This window comes from Lipomyces doorenjongii (genome assembly GCF_038497915.1).
Source record: "Lipomyces doorenjongii strain NRRL Y-27504 unplaced genomic scaffold V1508scaffold_15, whole genome shotgun sequence".
Classification (NCBI taxonomy): domain Eukaryota; kingdom Fungi; phylum Ascomycota; class Lipomycetes; order Lipomycetales; family Lipomycetaceae; genus Lipomyces; species Lipomyces doorenjongii.
In genome coordinates, this window is record NW_027118082.1 from 13,735 (window position 1) to 30,136 (window position 16,402).

General features: G+C 45.8%; 7 protein-coding genes across 7 annotated transcripts; 3 read left to right on the plus strand and 4 right to left on the minus strand.

Annotated features, from left to right (window-relative positions):
* Positions 1–107: 107 nt before the first annotated feature.
* Positions 108–3,411, minus strand: V1508DRAFT_396487 (SNF2 family N-terminal domain-containing protein; the record flags this gene model as incomplete). The annotated part of the gene is made up of 5 exons (XM_066938104.1): positions 108–2,050; positions 2,097–3,014; positions 3,080–3,125; positions 3,178–3,258; positions 3,313–3,411. The coding sequence occupies 5 exons, from the start codon at positions 3,409–3,411 to the stop codon at positions 108–110; spliced, it is 3,087 nt and encodes a 1,028-aa protein (XP_066796735.1).
* A 481-nt stretch (positions 3,412–3,892) lies between these two features.
* Positions 3,893–4,687, plus strand: V1508DRAFT_396488 (uncharacterized protein; the record flags this gene model as incomplete). The annotated part of the gene is made up of 1 exon (XM_066938105.1): positions 3,893–4,687. One exon carries the CDS (start codon positions 3,893–3,895, stop codon positions 4,685–4,687), a length of 795 nt encoding a protein of 264 aa, XP_066796736.1.
* A 171-nt stretch (positions 4,688–4,858) lies between these two features.
* V1508DRAFT_62069 (uncharacterized protein) lies at positions 4,859–6,676 on the minus strand. The gene has a single exon (XM_066942985.1). The coding sequence runs from the start codon at positions 6,497–6,499 to the stop codon at positions 5,030–5,032; it is 1,470 nt and encodes a 489-aa protein (XP_066796737.1). The 5' UTR covers positions 6,500–6,676; the 3' UTR covers positions 4,859–5,029.
* Positions 6,677–8,157: 1,481 nt separating this feature from the next.
* V1508DRAFT_431641 (uncharacterized protein) lies at positions 8,158–8,622 on the minus strand (the record flags this gene model as incomplete). The annotated part of the gene is made up of 2 exons (XM_066941935.1): positions 8,158–8,541; positions 8,596–8,622. The coding sequence occupies 2 exons, from the start codon at positions 8,620–8,622 to the stop codon at positions 8,158–8,160; spliced, it is 411 nt and encodes a 136-aa protein (XP_066796738.1).
* A 932-nt stretch (positions 8,623–9,554) lies between these two features.
* On the minus strand, positions 9,555–10,570 carry V1508DRAFT_414378 (IEC3 subunit of the Ino80 complex, chromatin re-modelling-domain-containing protein). The gene has a single exon (XM_066939917.1). The coding sequence runs from the start codon at positions 10,422–10,424 to the stop codon at positions 9,651–9,653; it is 774 nt and encodes a 257-aa protein (XP_066796739.1). The 5' UTR covers positions 10,425–10,570; the 3' UTR covers positions 9,555–9,650.
* Positions 10,571–10,640: 70 nt separating this feature from the next.
* V1508DRAFT_61748 (Alpha/Beta hydrolase protein) lies at positions 10,641–12,381 on the plus strand. Its single transcript, XM_066942983.1, has 6 exons — positions 10,641–10,805; positions 10,987–11,307; positions 11,355–11,371; positions 11,429–11,461; positions 11,517–11,539; positions 11,589–12,381. The coding sequence occupies exons 2-6, from the start codon at positions 11,038–11,040 to the stop codon at positions 12,086–12,088; spliced, it is 843 nt and encodes a 280-aa protein (XP_066796740.1). The 5' UTR covers positions 10,641–10,805; positions 10,987–11,037; the 3' UTR covers positions 12,089–12,381.
* Positions 12,382–15,400: 3,019 nt separating this feature from the next.
* On the plus strand, positions 15,401–16,127 carry V1508DRAFT_352307 (uncharacterized protein; the record flags this gene model as incomplete). Its single annotated transcript, XM_066936850.1, has 2 exons — positions 15,401–15,950; positions 16,003–16,127. The coding sequence occupies 2 exons, from the start codon at positions 15,401–15,403 to the stop codon at positions 16,125–16,127; spliced, it is 675 nt and encodes a 224-aa protein (XP_066796741.1).
* Between the last annotated feature and the right edge of the window lie 275 nt (positions 16,128–16,402).

Genomic DNA, 16,402 nt, shown 5'->3' on the forward strand with positions numbered 1-16,402 from the left:
ATTAACAATCTCTCTATCTTAATACAAAGGTACCTATAATCACACAATACCACAGAAACTTACCATATCGTATACGTCATAATAAATAAATTGAACAACGGAAATTCTTACTTCTTTGAGACCCTGCCGCCTTTCTTTGGCTTCTTCGCAACCGGCAACTCCTCTTCGTCCTCGTCACGTTCGCGATCCTTACCGCGCTTACTAGGTCCTTCGACTTCACGGACCACTGAAGTGATCAAAGTCGAGCACCGACGAGACAATTCGAGTGGAGTACGGGACAGGAAAAACCAGTCGAATCGGAACATAGGAGATGTCCTAATAGCGTCACGAATCAAGTCATATAGATTTTCTCTATCAAGGCCCAGTTTGTCTAACTGCACAAGCAAAAATCTGTCTTCCTCCTCAGTGTACACCTTCTTCGAGTTATTAATCGGATACTGAATCCGGAGCTGCTGTAGCGGTGCTCGGTACTTGTCAATCTTCTGGCGAAGAAGTTTCTGCTGATGGTTAAGCTTTCGAGTACGCTCTTCTCCTGCCTCGATCTGCGCAATATACTTGTCATAGCCGTCAATTTCTGTAAATCGTTCCCAGAAGACCTTGCTATACTGCTCAATCTCCTCAATTGTCTTGCCTTCAAATTCAGAAGCAATGCCCTCTATGTCTTCACGTCCGTATTTCGCGTTCAACTGAATAAAATGAGTGAAATCCCTTCGTGACCAATTGCTGAAACCTTCATTCGCAAGCTGTCGCTTTTCCTCTTCCTCCGCCTCGTTCAACGGCTCAGCTTTGTCAATCTCCTGTTGCTCAAGTTCTCGCTCAGCCTCGCGCTCATCCAAATCTTCCTCCTCGCCTTCCGGCAATGGAACTTTATATCCCTGCTGCTTCCGGAAATAAGCGGTCTCCTTCTCGTGCAACTCAATCAATCTAGGCGGATAGAACTGGTGATCCTGAGTGTGAACTTGTTTGGGTGCTCGAGGGGCTTTGGGAGGGCCAGCAGTTCGACCGCCAGTCTGTAAAACACCCTTATAGTACTTATCGACACTATAAGTCTGCTCTTTTCGCTCGCGCTTACTAGGATTAATCCAATTGAGCTGAATTCCTTGCTTTCGCTTCGCAAAATCTTCACCATTCCATTCGTATGCAGAATCCGAAGTGAATTTCTGAAGATCATCAAGACCAAGTTTCGAATACCTCGCGTTCAGCTCAGCCGTTCGCTCCTCAGACTTTTTCAAGATATCGTCAATATCATCCATACTGGTCAAGGTACCACCATTAGCTTTCTGGAATACTGCCTCAGCACCATGCTGAATCATAGAGAGCAATTCATCCTTTGAAGCTGCGTTCTTCGTTTGACTCTGTGAACGGCCTTGTTGGATGACAAGCTGGTCCAAACGCAACTTTTGAGCGGCTCGTTCCAATACTTTCTCCTCAATAGCGTTCTCGGTAACAAATCGGAATACGACGACCTGCTTAGTCTGGCCAATACGATGAGCACGATCCATTGCTTGCAGATCAGCCTGAGGATTCCAGTCCGAATCGTACAGAATAACTGTGTCCGCAGTCGTCAAATTAATACCTAGTCCCCCTGCACGGGTTGTAAGCAAGAAAATGAACTTCTCGGAGCCAGGCTTGTTATACTCGTCGATAGCGGCAATGCGATCCTCATGAGCTGTAGAACCGTCGATTCGGCAGTATTCGTACTCACGGAACAAGCAGTAGTCCTCTAGGATATCCAACAATCTGCTCATCTGAGAGAAAATTAAAACACGTGATCCCTGGGCCCTCAATCTTTTGAGCAATTTGTCGAGCATAATCATTTTGCCGGTGTTCTGAACCAGGTGCTCATCCGTAGTGTATGGAGGACCGGGCTCAGCCCCCTCGAAAAGATATGGATGATTGCAGCACTTCCGAAGTTGCATGACAATGTTGAGAAGACGCGTCTTGGACTCACGCTTGCCACCAGCACCATTGACAGCATCGATATCCTTCTCCAAAATCTTTTGGTACCACCTTACTTGCATCTCCGACATACCGACGTAAACATTGATTTCTAAAATCGTTAGCTTTATTTCGGTCAAAATCACGATAAAACCGACCTTTTTTTGGAAGAAGGGACTTCTCTACATCAGATTTGACTCTACGCAGCAAGAAAGGCCGCAAAACTTTGTGCAGCTGTTGAACAACGGTATCCTGATCTGAGTTCTGAGTCTCGAACCATTGGTCGAAGACATTGGAGTCAGCAAACACGTCAGGCAGCAAAAAATTGAGCAATGCCCACAGCTCATGAAGATTGTTCTGTAAAGGAGTACCAGTGATAAGCAGGCGATTTCTGGAGTTGAAAACACGAATGATCTGCGACAGCATGGAGTCTTCGTTCTTAATACGATGAGCCTCGTCGACGATGATATACTCCCAGGCGAATTTGTTAAGATGAGACTTTTCTCGTAAGATCATTTCGTAAGATGTAATGCAAACATCAAAGTCGCTAGTCAGTAGCCGCTCGTTGATGAGCTCCGCTCTCTGTTCCTTGTGACCCTGAAGCACAAGGATATTGACGTCTGGAATCCACCTGGCGAATTCACGCGACCAGTTATCGAGAGTCGATTTGGGTACAGCAATCAAATGAGGGCCATTGACACCGCGAACAAAGCGAAGATATCCCAAGAAAGAGATGGTTTGTAGAGTCTTGCCAAGCCCCATCTCATCCGCGAGAATTCCTGAGATACCGTTCTCGTGCAGAGAAATGAGCCAATTGAGACCTTGGACCTGGTAATCACGCATAGTACCATTAATGAACTTCGGAGACTCGGTGAAGACGGTAGTATCTGATTCTTCTTCCTCCTCATCCATCATAAGCTCCGCGTCTTCCTCCTGCTCGGTTTTTCGATGGCGATGGTCAGACGAAGCATTCTTTCGCGGACGCCCACGAGGAGCCTTTGAATCCGCTTCATCAAGGATCTGCTTGATTTCATGATCTTGTTGTGCTCGGATGTCGATGAAATGTCTGAATAGATCTAGATCACTTAGGTTAGGCAAACTCCAGCCAAGGGCCGTCCAATATCGAAAATATCAAGCTCACCAGTCAAACCGATCAAATATCGAAATCGACGTGCAGAGTCCATGAGCTATATTCATTAGAATCTGATCTAATTAGAAACGTGAAACGCGCAGGCGTACCTTTTGTTTGTCAAGTTGCTTCTTCTTCGCCTGAAGCACCTGCTTCCGCTTCGTCTTCTCAGATGCGGCAGTCTCCGGCTCCTGTACCCATTAGTACCAGGTCAAGACAAATAGGCTGTCATTATTTGGACATACAGAGAAATAGTCGGCATCGTCGGTTTCGGATGGCGCAACGGTCGTCGGCAACGGACTGGTATCCGACGCGTCGGTGTCAGGTAGTGCCGGCGGCGACATTATATGTCTATTGATGGTCTAACAAGAAAGGAGTTTATACAGAAATAACCCAGATATGATGGAGAATGAATGTAAGTCGGAGAATGTGACGAATCTGGAGAATTGTGACTACTATAGCTAAAATGTACAAAGGATTAGCTATTCGCATCAAACACGAGCGGCAATCAAACCATACATACAGTCGCCACGAGCGCCGCCACAAAGTGCTTCTGAGTTGCATATAGCACCGTACTTGGACATACTTTAGACGGATTAAATTATAATTATGGCTTTGGTTTGACAATTATGCCTTACATATTTTTCCCACACGCCACAACGCACAGCCACGACCCAAATCGGCTCGACATCATCATTGACTATTAGGGGCAGACAATGCTGAGGAAAACTTGCTAATCATTCCACTACCATCCGATTTATATCCAAGGTCCACCACCCGCAACGGCTGATTTCGCGGGCGAAATAGTAACCTGCGACGGTCGAGATGGATATGTCCCCTCTTTCCTCTCACTTACCCCCTTCGTCTGGGATAGGGGCCACTGGTGAGGACGCCGAATCCCAACTTTTGTCAACGTTCAAATCTGCCGCAGTTGCGGTGACAAAGCTATACCGCGCGGCAAACCAGGACATATCACGGGCAAAGGAGCGGGGTTATATCGAAGCTATTGATGACGTTTTGGCCGTCATAGCGTCTGGCCAAGATGTATATGAGTGGGCTGTTCAACGGAAGTTTGGGACCGGTGTAGTGTCCAACAGTATGACGGACGAGCAAATGGGCGGCAGGCAAGCTGTATCAAAGCAGGATGAGGCGCCTCAGGACTCACAAAACCACGACCGGTTGTACACTCGTGCTCAGCAGCAAGACCAGTCTCAGTCGTCGCAGCGGTCAAACGGTATGGACTTCACTATGGCCGGCGCCGAATTCACGTTCCGCTCCGGCTTACAGCTTGATAGGTCACAACCTCTTCCGTCAGACACAGCTATAGCGAAAAATGTGAGAGATATTTTAATGATAACGCCTGATGATATGCTATTTCACGCCGTGTCTGCTCAATTAGAGGAAGAACAGCGGATTGAGCAAGACCATTTGCGTTCGCAACAACTTCAGCAACAGCAACAGGAATCATACCAAGGATTTGAACAGCTGCAGTCGCAACAGAACATTCAATCCGGATTTGGCGCTGCAAATCTAAATAGCATGAAACGGCGAACAGTTCCTCATAGTGATCAATATGACTCGCCAGAGAGTAAGATGAATTTCAAACGGCATAGATATTAGATTATAAAGACGATTGTTAGAATAGGATATGTATATATATAGTGTATCATTTTTACAACGCATTTCCGGCGGATGAATGTTAACTTGTTTTGTGGCTTTCGTATATTTACGGTTGCATCTACTTCTCATGTGTACAGTATAGTATGTGAGTGACTGTCGTACATATAGGTATTAGCAAGATCTTATTACATATCATATGCATGTACAATTTCGACTTATGACATATATTGTTGTTGTACAGATTGAAGTTCATAGTAGCACACCAGACAGCGACTCAATAGTCGTCGGCATCAGGAATAAATTGCATAGTCCTTGGCAATCCACCCTCTATAATATCGTTCCTTATGCAAAACACGAGTCAGTTGGCTGAGTAAATTGCTGCCAATCAGCAATGACCGTACTAGCACACAAGTCCGTGCTAACGGCAAATTGCTCTGGCGTTTCAAACTCCTCTATATCATTCTTCCAACTCTCGACCGATCCATCGACGCTGATGTTAGACTCCACGACACGGTACACGCCATCGAGTTCAAGCAAATAATTGTGAAGATGAGCGAGAGTTATACGATCACTGCACATAATCCTCTGGGTCTTCATATTAACGACGATATATTTCACAAGAGCAATCAAATACATCAATTTGCCGAACTTAGAACATCGTCGACCAAAGTATAGCATATCATGAAATCCTCGTGCAGTAACTTGCTGTGCGTCTTGAATCACAAGATACTTTAATTCACGAAGTCTGCGGAATTCACAGAGTGCATCGTCCGTGACTGTGGACCCGACAATTAAGGTCTCCAAGCATTTAAACCGATCCGTGATGAAGAATTCCAATGTCTTCCCGTCTACCGTAAACGGTCTCGAAAATTTGAGCGCGGAGTTCCGTGATATATCCAGCTTCTTCAGTGCTGACCATGTGCATTGATTACAAATTATCTGCAAAGCCTCGTTATTGTAAGGATAATTCCGTAGAGCGACGTTGCTGAGCTCCATATTCTGATGTGGTAACGACCTGGGAAAGACGTTACAACCATCCACTACTAATTCCGAACAAGTTAACGGGATTGTCGGCATGGTAGAAAAAGTGCAATTGATTAAAATGACCTTTCGCAGCTCTTCCATGGCTTCCAAAGTAACGCGATCCGACGTAATTTTTAAGCCGCTGAGATATAATGTATTTAACCGCGGAAACAACTTCATGATCTTCATGAAATCCGACGTCGGAAGCAGCATTCGTTTTCTTTCACTGACAGTACTGTCACCTTCAAAAGACAGCATTTCGAGACTAGGATACGTCGGAGGCGCTGTGACCGTCCATATTACAAAAGCCATAGCTTTATGAATTGTCGAGTCCTGTGAGAAATAAAACTGCAAGCTCTGGAGCGTTTCCAACATTCCTGATGTTATGTCGCACATCACATAATTAAAAGCACAGACATCTATTTTTAAAGCAACAATATGTCTTACTCCTCGAAAATGTCGGTAGTCATTGGATAAGGATGAACTTAAGCAAAGGTGTGGTCCTGTCCCCCGCTTAATATACTCCGAAACGGTGGCGTCGGATTCGCGGCCGTCGTCATGCCTGAGATTAATATATGACCATAGAAGTGGATAGCCCTCTGCAAATGCTTGCCATTTTCGACAAACCTTGGTGCATTGAAGTATGTCCTTAAATTTAAGCTGTAACAGGATATTGGCGAATACCTCGGACGGAAGCATACGAAGTGGATCATTGGGTGTGAGATTCTCATGATCGATGAGTAGATCTGAATGGCCGGCCATTGGAGACGCATCGCATAATGTGGCCATCTAGCATGACAGCGATGTCATGAATTCGCTCACACAGTCCGGAATGTGAATGTAGTTGTGATACTTGGCATCTATTTCAATCCTCCAAAAGTCAGGGAGGGATGTGCGGCGCATAGAACAAAAAACACACAAAACACTGGTCATCGCTTTGAGAGTAGGGAAGATGATACACACCCTGAAAGTGCCACTGAAGACAAGTAAGCTTAGGGCTATACGAATGCAATGTCTACAAGGAACGAAGGAAAAGTGGATAATTTACTGATTATAAAGTCGACCAAACTATCAATTACCAAGTTGCCAATCATCACAGTTCATCTAAGCAAAGAAGTCGCTTTACAAAGCTTTGCCCATGATATGCGCATCTACATTTTCCAGGAAGAGAAAGGGGACACCATAATTAGATGAACCTTAGGGATCCGACAATTGCGGTTAGCGCTCTCATTTAAAACAAGATATCATTTATTCCGATTCGCCCTATTCCGATTCGCCCCTCAACATTAACAGAATTTTTTCTTACGATTGAGATGAATACGCTGGTTCCAAAGCGACGATATTAGACCAGTTAGGTCTGGAGAAGCTACGATAGACGCGGATGCCCGGAAATTTCTGCCAGTCTCATTCAAATCTCTTCTTGCGGCTCGGTACCATATTGCAGTCATATTAGCACAGTAGCAGGACACTGGTAACGTGAGCCCAATCTCAAATAGTACTTAGTGTCTTCTATCACAAGTCGTCACGCGAATTCGCCTGAAATCACATTGCGCATGGTTGTTTGACTGTTGGACTATCCCAGATGAGTTCAGTGTTTGTTATAGTGTACATCGACAGTAGAGTGGTAGAGTTGTTGTACGTTGACAGACATAATATTATCACAGTATGGATCCGGAGGTATAGTTATGGTCGCAATGGCTGTGATTATACAAGCTGCCTCTCACATATCTGATTGAGTTGAAGCCTAGCCTTACGAAGCATTTCAGGGGTGCGGCGCCTCAACGTCCAATTAAACTCATCGCTAAAATTCGACGGCAGCCGCTGCTAGCCCCGAAGAGGCAGTGTGCATATGGTCAACGAGTTTGTACATGATAGTCGAGCGTAAGGATCACAGCCACGCAAAGAATACGCAGCGGTCACTGATGTCCGACCTGTATGTGGCAATCGGATTATTGAAGCCGTAGTTTAATTTCTCGTATTCAGGAGAGAGTCCTCCCAAATCTTTGGTACCGCGACTATGAAAAATGTTCCTGCTCACAGTAAGTGTGAATAAATGCATATTTTCCTCTATCAAGTCATTAATTGGAATCATATGTTATTATTATTAGATGAATACTAGATATATTACTTATCTATTTTACGTCGAAGCTCTCCCTTCATAAATACATGGGGACACTTCCATCAGATACCTATATTTAACCACCATAAAACTCCGAAACAACTAGGGATACCGACCTGCATGCATATAAAGAAACAATGATGTTTCATTGACAGATGTCTAGCTTATGACTAACAAGCTCGAGTTGTTGAAACATGTACATACTCTTCAGTCCATCATAGCCGAGGCTATGGTCGCGATATATCAATATATAAGTTCGCGATAGATCAAAATACAAGTTTCCATAGACGCATGATATAGAAATATTGATAATCTTTAGTGCAATGACCTAAAGGATAACACCGTCATCGATTAATCTCTTCATGTACACTTTCGATGGGCTAGAGCCAGTACCAATTTGTGAAGATGCGCTCGAAGTATCAGAGGAGTCTTTTCGAGTCCAAAGAGCCACGGCCAACACGACGACCGCGCAAATGACTATTAGCAGCGAGATTGCGAGAATCCAGAAGATGTGCGAGCGCAGACCTAAGATCTTCTTTGGCGCTGGCTCTTCCGGATTCACTTCTCCACGCTCTTTGTCAGTCCTGTAGTCATATACGAAAATATTAGGGTCAAAGGTCGCAGGGGAAGCAAGATGCGATTGCGCAGGGGAGTTCACATCTGCGAGAGTAGTGGCGGAAGAGAGAGCGGACGTCGTACGCTTGAGATCGGTCTAGAACTGAAGTTAGTGTCTGTAACAATATCCTAGGTAGCATTGGAGAGGTACCTCAGATGAAGTGATAACAGCGGACATTGTTAAACTAAAGGCAATTGGTGGATGTATTGTCGACAAATGCGGAATAGTTAACTGATGAGGATTATTACAAGAACAGAGAGGACAGGAGCAGACTATTATATAGTTGACAGTACAGAACAGCCAAAAGGGCCGATACACCTTCACAAGCAGGTTGATCGTCAAAAGACGGTGGATAACGCGCTGGTGCTAGCAAAGGCGAACAGTGCGGAATGCGTTCCTCTGAATTAGTCGACGAAGCTGAGTATGCTGAATGCGTCATCTTGAGCGCATCTAAATTAAATTTAAGCTGCCATCAGCACAAGTGTAGCATTGTGGCTGCAGCAAGGACTCATTGGCGTTGCTTGTGAGTAATAAATTCATGACGCGGCCCAACATCGCACTAGGCCGCATATGACAAGCGACTTTCGACCACGTAAGATGCAGCAATGTGATGAGTCACCTCCCACATGTGACGTGATTCCTCAATTGTATTTCTCCAGTAGTCAATTATCGTTTCTTTTGATGATAACGGAACGCGAGACACGTTGGTGACTAATAGGTCCTCATTACGTGACAGCTGTGCATAGATTATACTTACTCAGGCGTTAACGTCCGCTCGACTTCATTCCAGGCGGATGGTCCGTGAAAACTCCGCTTTTCTTTGTTCGACATCGGAAACGGATGTTCCGATGTAATTTTATTTCAGCTTGTTAGATATCGCTTTGTTCTGTGTTTGCAGTGTTCAACTGCAGAACATCTCCGCCCTGGATAACATTTTCATTAAACGTTTTCTAGTGCTGCCCGTTCATTGCTTCAACTCTGATAGTGACAAGTTTAGTAGGAGGCTTCTTGCGCGTGCTAGTGTTATCTAACACAGTCGTGTAGGAGAGTTTAAAATCCGCCTGCTTCTTTGAGGAAAGATATGTCAGGGCAGTTATCAATAATCATGCCATGATTCTTCACCCCATATATTACAAGTTATCTAAATTTACACATGACGCCAATCCATAATAAAATTGTACAATCAGATCCAATACAAAATACCGTCAAAAATCCGAGTCGTAGTCGTCCTGTAGAAGTAAAATCTCTTCCTCTAAATATTGCGGCGTATTAGGTCTCATCAATTTTGCGCCATCGATTCCAGATTCTGTACTATGGGCATTGCCGCTACTGCCATTCTCCTTTCCAAACTCTTCTTTAATCTCATTAGGATCTTTCACATCACCAAGTTTTGCGACATCAATTGAATCGCCATTCTTCTTAACGCTATGCGCATCATCCTCCATAATCCACTTCAAAATCTTCGCCTGCCGCTCCCTCTCCTCATCAACCTCTTCGACACCTAAACCGCCGACCTGAAACTGCTTGTTGATATGAGGCGACTCTGAAAGATCTATCAACATGTCCAACAACCGAGCATTCTCGGCATTAAGTCTTCTGATCGTTCTTTTCGCCGCAAAATCCTTGCCCTCCAACTCCTCGTTCTCCCGCATGACCGTATCAAAACGTAACCGAAGTTTTCGATATTTCTTCCTGAAAGATTTGTATGGCTGCCTCGCGATACTGCTTCCGGTCACGACGACAGGCAATCCTGGAGGAACTGGGGATGAGATTCCTCTTACTGTGGTAGCGAACGAAGACTGATTAGGTCGCATTGATGTAGGCGATATATTCCGCTTTTCAGACATGGCAGGGCGATCGGAGGTTGGCGGTGCGGCATGCTGTGGTGATCGCTCATGTGGAGGCCCCGGGGTAGACGAGGCCGGAGACTCTAATGAGGACGCAACAAATGACGACCGCGGTTGTTGTGACTCCGACATGTGATATGTAGTCACAGTGATGATTGCAATAAGAAACAAGAGATGCGTGTTGGTATTGTGACGTCTGGCTGATATCTTATGTCTGGCGCATATCTGATCTACTGTGTCAGAACTGTATAGGGTCAGGTAGAATTTGTGATTTTCAGGTTTATGGTTCGATTCAAGGGTGTCACCAAATGGCGCTATACTGGCTAATATTTGTGCGCTTTCGCAGGGACGGAAATCACATTATGTCAGCTGTGAACTCTTAGGCGACCACAATTAGATGTCACATCATCCTCTTTGATCTTGATAACGGATAGCACTATCTACTATCTCGAAGAATTTACTGAGTTAGTCTGTACTCGTCTTAGTCTACAAACATTCTCTCAGCTTTACTTGGTGCGTTGTCTATATAAGCGGCTTGGTTCCATATCACGGACTGGCGGTTCCTCCGCGCTGTAGCACCAGCTCAACCCTGACCCCTCCTCCCCTACTCCTCTCTTGTTTAAATTCGTAACCAGGGTTTGTGCTCTTATTCTTGGTTATTTCAGTCTTTAATTGTCTATCATTCCAAATATAGTTTAGTGTCAATTAAGTACAAAATATACGTCGACGTCGAAGGCTGCTCCAAATGATATATTCCTTACCGGATGATACGCCGCGGTCAAGCGAGACCACTGTTAATATTGCTGGGATTCTAGTTCATCTATACGGAGTCAAGGAATTGACACCAGAACAAGCTAAAACTACTACAGTGTTGTTTCATGCTCATGGACGAACCAGATCATACAAAGATGCAGAGGCAGTCGCCCATCAATTACTGTATAGCTTAGGCAAGAAGGGACATACAAATGGATTAGTTGTTGCGACGTTTGACAATCGGAACCATGGTATTCGGAAGGTACGTTATAGCTTGTATTAGAGTGGGTATCGACTAAAAAGTTATAGATTGATGATCTTTCAATGTAAGTTGGTGGAATATTAGGTCGACATGATACTCTTCTAACAAGGCGACGTGGCAGACACTCATGGACCGGCGGAAATGTCAAGCATGGGTAAGTTCTCGACCAATTCCATTGCATATATGTACCACTAATTTCTCTTGTACAGGCAGGATATGCTATCTATGGTCGGTAAGATATCCATGGACATCAATCATGTGCAAGTAATTAACCGCCATAGACGGCATCGCGATTGACATCCAAACAGTGATGACCTATCTCGAGAGCTACGTCGGCGACCTTTTCACCCCTAAACAGTTCATCGCGTCAGGTGTCTCCCTCGGCGGGCACGTCACCTGGAACCTCCTTGCCAGTGACTCCCGCATTCAGATCGGTATTCCTATAGTGGGATGTCCAGATATGACGTCTCTCGTAATTGACCGTCTTGGAAGATACACCAGCGTCGAGAAAATCCCAAAAGGAACGAAGGAATGGCCAAACTCATTAGAACAGCTTTACGCTTCGCGGGATGAGAGCATTACGGCAATTAATGGCAAGAAGATTTTGGTTCTAAATGGGGCACTTGACGAACTTGTGCCAGATAAATTTACAAAACCGTGGATCGAAAAGTACGCGGCCAATAATGATGTTAAATATATTCTTCTTGAGGATAATGGACATTACTTGTCGTGGCGGATGATTGATGAGATTACTGAGTGGCTTGTGCCGTTCTTGAATTGATTAAATTACGTCACTTGGGTACGGTTTTGGTTAGATGCGAAGATGCAACGGGAAGTTGAAGTATTGATAATTCATCTTTTATTGTCATTTTTTTGTCCTCGGAGCAGGTAGAAAGATAGAGACGCGTGCGTCGACATGCAGCGAGATTGCAAACTACGCCCTGGATTAACGTCGCCGCAGATCTGTGGCGGATCCGTTAGACAATCATGAGTGGACTGCGGTAGAAAATCTGGCAGGGATTAGCGTTGGTGGACGGTTCGAACTTGTACATATGAGAAGGAAGATGATAGAGTGCAAGCCAAGAAACTAGTCGTTATGTATCTGCGTCACCCAAATTCTTTGCTAACAGGGCTCATAACCTTCGTGCACCGGGAAACTGTCTTGACGTAACCCTGTAGTACGTGATTTCTCCACTCTGCCCCGTTTGCGATGGCCCAGGCGCCTACCGAAATTTCCTGCGTCCGTTTCCATGATGTACGCGACGTGCCCCTCGTTTGTCTTCGGAAGTTCGTCGTCGTATGTCGTTAAGGCAGATATAGCTTCCTGCACAGTCAACGAGCTTGAGCGGAGACCGTTTTTTGTAATTCAAGAACCGTAGTGCCAGAACTTGTACAGGGCATTGAGAAACATCTTATCCGTGAGATTGTAGTTGCTCAATTGGAGTTGCTTCCGCATGAGCAACATTGTTTCTAGATGGGATTGAAGAGAACCATTGTCGGACATCTTGGTCGAATAAAGTTTGGGCGACGAGCTCGGCCTGTCGTTCCTCTGCCTTTGCAGCATATCTTTCCTTGAGGTACCCGTACTTATCGTATGCACGTTCAAACATATATTGTGTCAACGTCACAAGGTTGGAGACGTAAGACCAATTATAAGGCCTTTCGCAATACTGTCTGATTGTAACTGCTTGGCTGTCATTGAGGAAACTTCAACGTCCTCCTCAATTGCAGTTAAAGCATTCATCCTGGCCAAGGTTGATTTAACTCTTGCCCCCCAGACAATAAAATTCTTCCCATCATAGATAGGAATTCTCATGACGGTTTGCCGACGTCGGAAGGAGAGATATGTTTGAGTCCATAGCGCTTGCAGGGCTGATAACCTATGAAAGTGTCAGGAGCAACATGGAAGGGAAAACCAGACGGTGGAGCATCCGTAGTCTTGATTTCCCGGCGAGAGGCAGTGCGTGCCCAATACTCGTCACTTCGCTCTCTCTGCCAATTCCAATCAGCATCACTACCTCTTCTCGCACCTTGCGGATCAGAGATAAGCCAGCAGGTAGAGGAACATGGACGTCGCCTATTATTGTCGTAATAGGCAGAGGCGGATGGACTCTGTCGTCTCTGGCTGCTCTAATGAGCTTCTATTCGCTCCCAATCCCGGCTCTCGGGCCCAATGTCCAGGTCGTAACTGACAATCTTGGCTGCCACCCATGGGACAACCAGTGACCTTGCGGCCGCTGATGTCATGCCCAGAGGTATGTGAGCCTCAGATAATAGCTCAGTATAGAAGACCAACTCCGCCTGAGCTCGGGAAAGCCGACCACTCTACACCTGAGAGCCGGTTCCGGACGGGCCTCGCAAGGTTGCCAACACATCCTCACGCCTGAGACCATCCTTGATATTTTTCCGCCTGGCTGACGCCAATGCCACTCTAAGGAAGGTCTTCATATCGTCGTCAGATATGGCTCGCTCTGCCGTGGTTAAGGTCGCCCATATCTGGAAGGGCACTCACGCGTACCAGGTGGGTTTTCGTTCGGCTCTGTCCTCGCATTCACGTTCCGACTCGCTGCGTTGGCTCCATCTCAGACGAGGAGCGTGGCCGCGGGCGCTTCTAAACATTCTGAATTGTGAAGATGTACTTTTCATGTTCCATTTCCCGTGCAACTTCCGACAAGTGTCCGAAGTGTGGATGCTATTGCTTTTTCTCATTATTGTCGCCGTAGCATTGTGATATTTCCTCTGCGCAATTTCACTGACATATGCACGGATGTATTAGCCATGTCCCAGGCTGACTCTTCCTCGTACAGCAATAATTCTGAGATAACTCTCTGCGGAGCTTAGCTGCATGTAATAGTACCTTATCGATTGATGATCGCCATCGAATCTTAGCTTTAGGTCCTAACTAAGGTATTCAACGCTTAGCGCACCTTCATGGGTCTGAAAGTCTTACTTTTGCATCATGCGTGAGGTCCCGATAGAAGCCGAAGGAAGTAATAGATTTCGTGTCTGTTTGAGTTCTTCTGACAACGATGTTGAGTCGCGGTTTCATCGCGGGTCCAATGCTTGTTGAGCCAACGCATTTCGTCCCATACTATCTTCTGCACGTCATTGCTGCGAGCTAAAGTATCGCCATTTGCAACCTTGGATCGCATAGACTGATTGCCACATTTATGACACCGATTCCTAAACGCAGATTCTGTGCCAAATCTTCTGGTGACTTTTTGTCTTAGTACGAAACCCTCAAATGAACGTTGTATCTCGGTTACGGAACTGTTGACCTCACTTCCGCCGGTGCGTTATGTTGCTTCTACGATGAAGATTCGGGACCAGCTGGCAGCATGCATCCGCTTGATAAGACCAGCGAGACAATTGTGCCATGCTAGACACTGTTGTCCTCGGAGGTAAATCATTATCAGCGACGAAGCAGCCTGTTATCGGCCGGTGCTGCTCACACTTCGAGCCAAGGTTGCCCGTTGCATCGCGTAGAAGCTTAAATACGTCGCCGACGAGCCGTTATACTTTCCACCGCATACGATGGCCAGCTTATTCAGTTGTGACGACGCAAAACCGAGAGGCGACCGAGGACTGGACGGCAGTAGACAGAGCACTTTATCGGCCGGTTGGAAGTAGGTAGAAAGCAGCTCGAGTGCATTTATGTCATGTTGGACGTCGATGGAAGTGCTCGCGTCCGCGTACGGGTGTGCGTAGACAGAAGTCCCACACACGCCCTGAATGGGAATGTTTGAGTTCGAAGGTGACTATCGCAAGTCTCCTATCTTCGGATACATAAATGCCTTCCTTCGTCACATATATGAAATGTACCAGAACTTATGTACAAGTTGAAATTGCTCTGGATCAGCTTTGCAGTCATTTATTGCTGTACGGTGGGACGCAAATATTACGTATGGGTTGTTCTCGCTGCGCCGCCACTGTTTAGCGCCAGCTTCCTCGATCGTAAGCATGTATCGTACGCATAATGCCCTAACCCTGGAGCGCACCTCGTCCGGCATCATTGTAAACCTTCTCTGTGCAGCCCATGCTTGTGTCAATTAAAAGATAGATTCTATACGTTTTTGGGTGTGATTGACTGTCGATGAGTGCGCGACGACTGATTATGCGTCAGAAGAAGGGGGATCCGCTTAACGATGATGAGATGCGGATTCTGGAGGATTATAGACTGAAGGAGCGTATTCGGCAACGCCAGCTGCGTGTGCGGAAGCATAAGGAACTGTCCGAAGCAAAAGCGACGCAGCAGCAAGACAATGATAATCGGAATGTCATGGATATAGTCAGCATATTACAAGAGCTGCCTTTTGAACGCCGGCTGCAATCCGACGGTCGTCAGAATTTTGACTGGGCGGTACGAAATCGACGGAACAGCGAGGAGAGTCAGGGCGAAAGGGCTAGCCCCGACGACAGTGTGTCCGGCAGCAGTAAAGAAAATAAGCAGATTGAATCTTCACAAGTTCGGTCGTCGGTTGACGATACGACGCCTCAGACAATTGTGCAAAGCGACGCGAGCGCAGGTGATGACAAGAAGCCAAAGACAGGCGAGCCAAACACCATCAACCAAGATCCGCTGGTTCCGTACACCGTTTTAATCCCCAAATCGGCCATAGGAGCCTTTTACTGCGTGTACTGTGGTATGTATTTATTGTGCGCTGTATATTGCAGAGTTTGTTGACGACGTGTTAGCATTCATGGCGGGCCACTCAATTGCTCCACCACCTCAAGGTGGCGAGCAACAGTATTTTCCCAACCAGAAGATGTTTATGGCGCCTCCACCTCCACAGATGCCATCATCATTTAACTACAACTAAAATTAAGTGACCTTGTTGTTCGTGATATGTTTTGTTAGGATATGGGTGGGAAGGTTGTATATTATTGGTCTTTGAATAAAGGTTATATCCCTGCGTATGCAAGAATGTGCAACTAATGGCCATTTGATCTAGCTGCTCACATTGTGGTCCAAAAATGGGAATGATATACTCCGAATTGGTTTACCGACGTTACGTAAAGTCATCTAGCCCTGCGACTTAAATATATGCGGCAGCAAATCAACATCAGGTTGCCAATGATGATGATGATGATGATG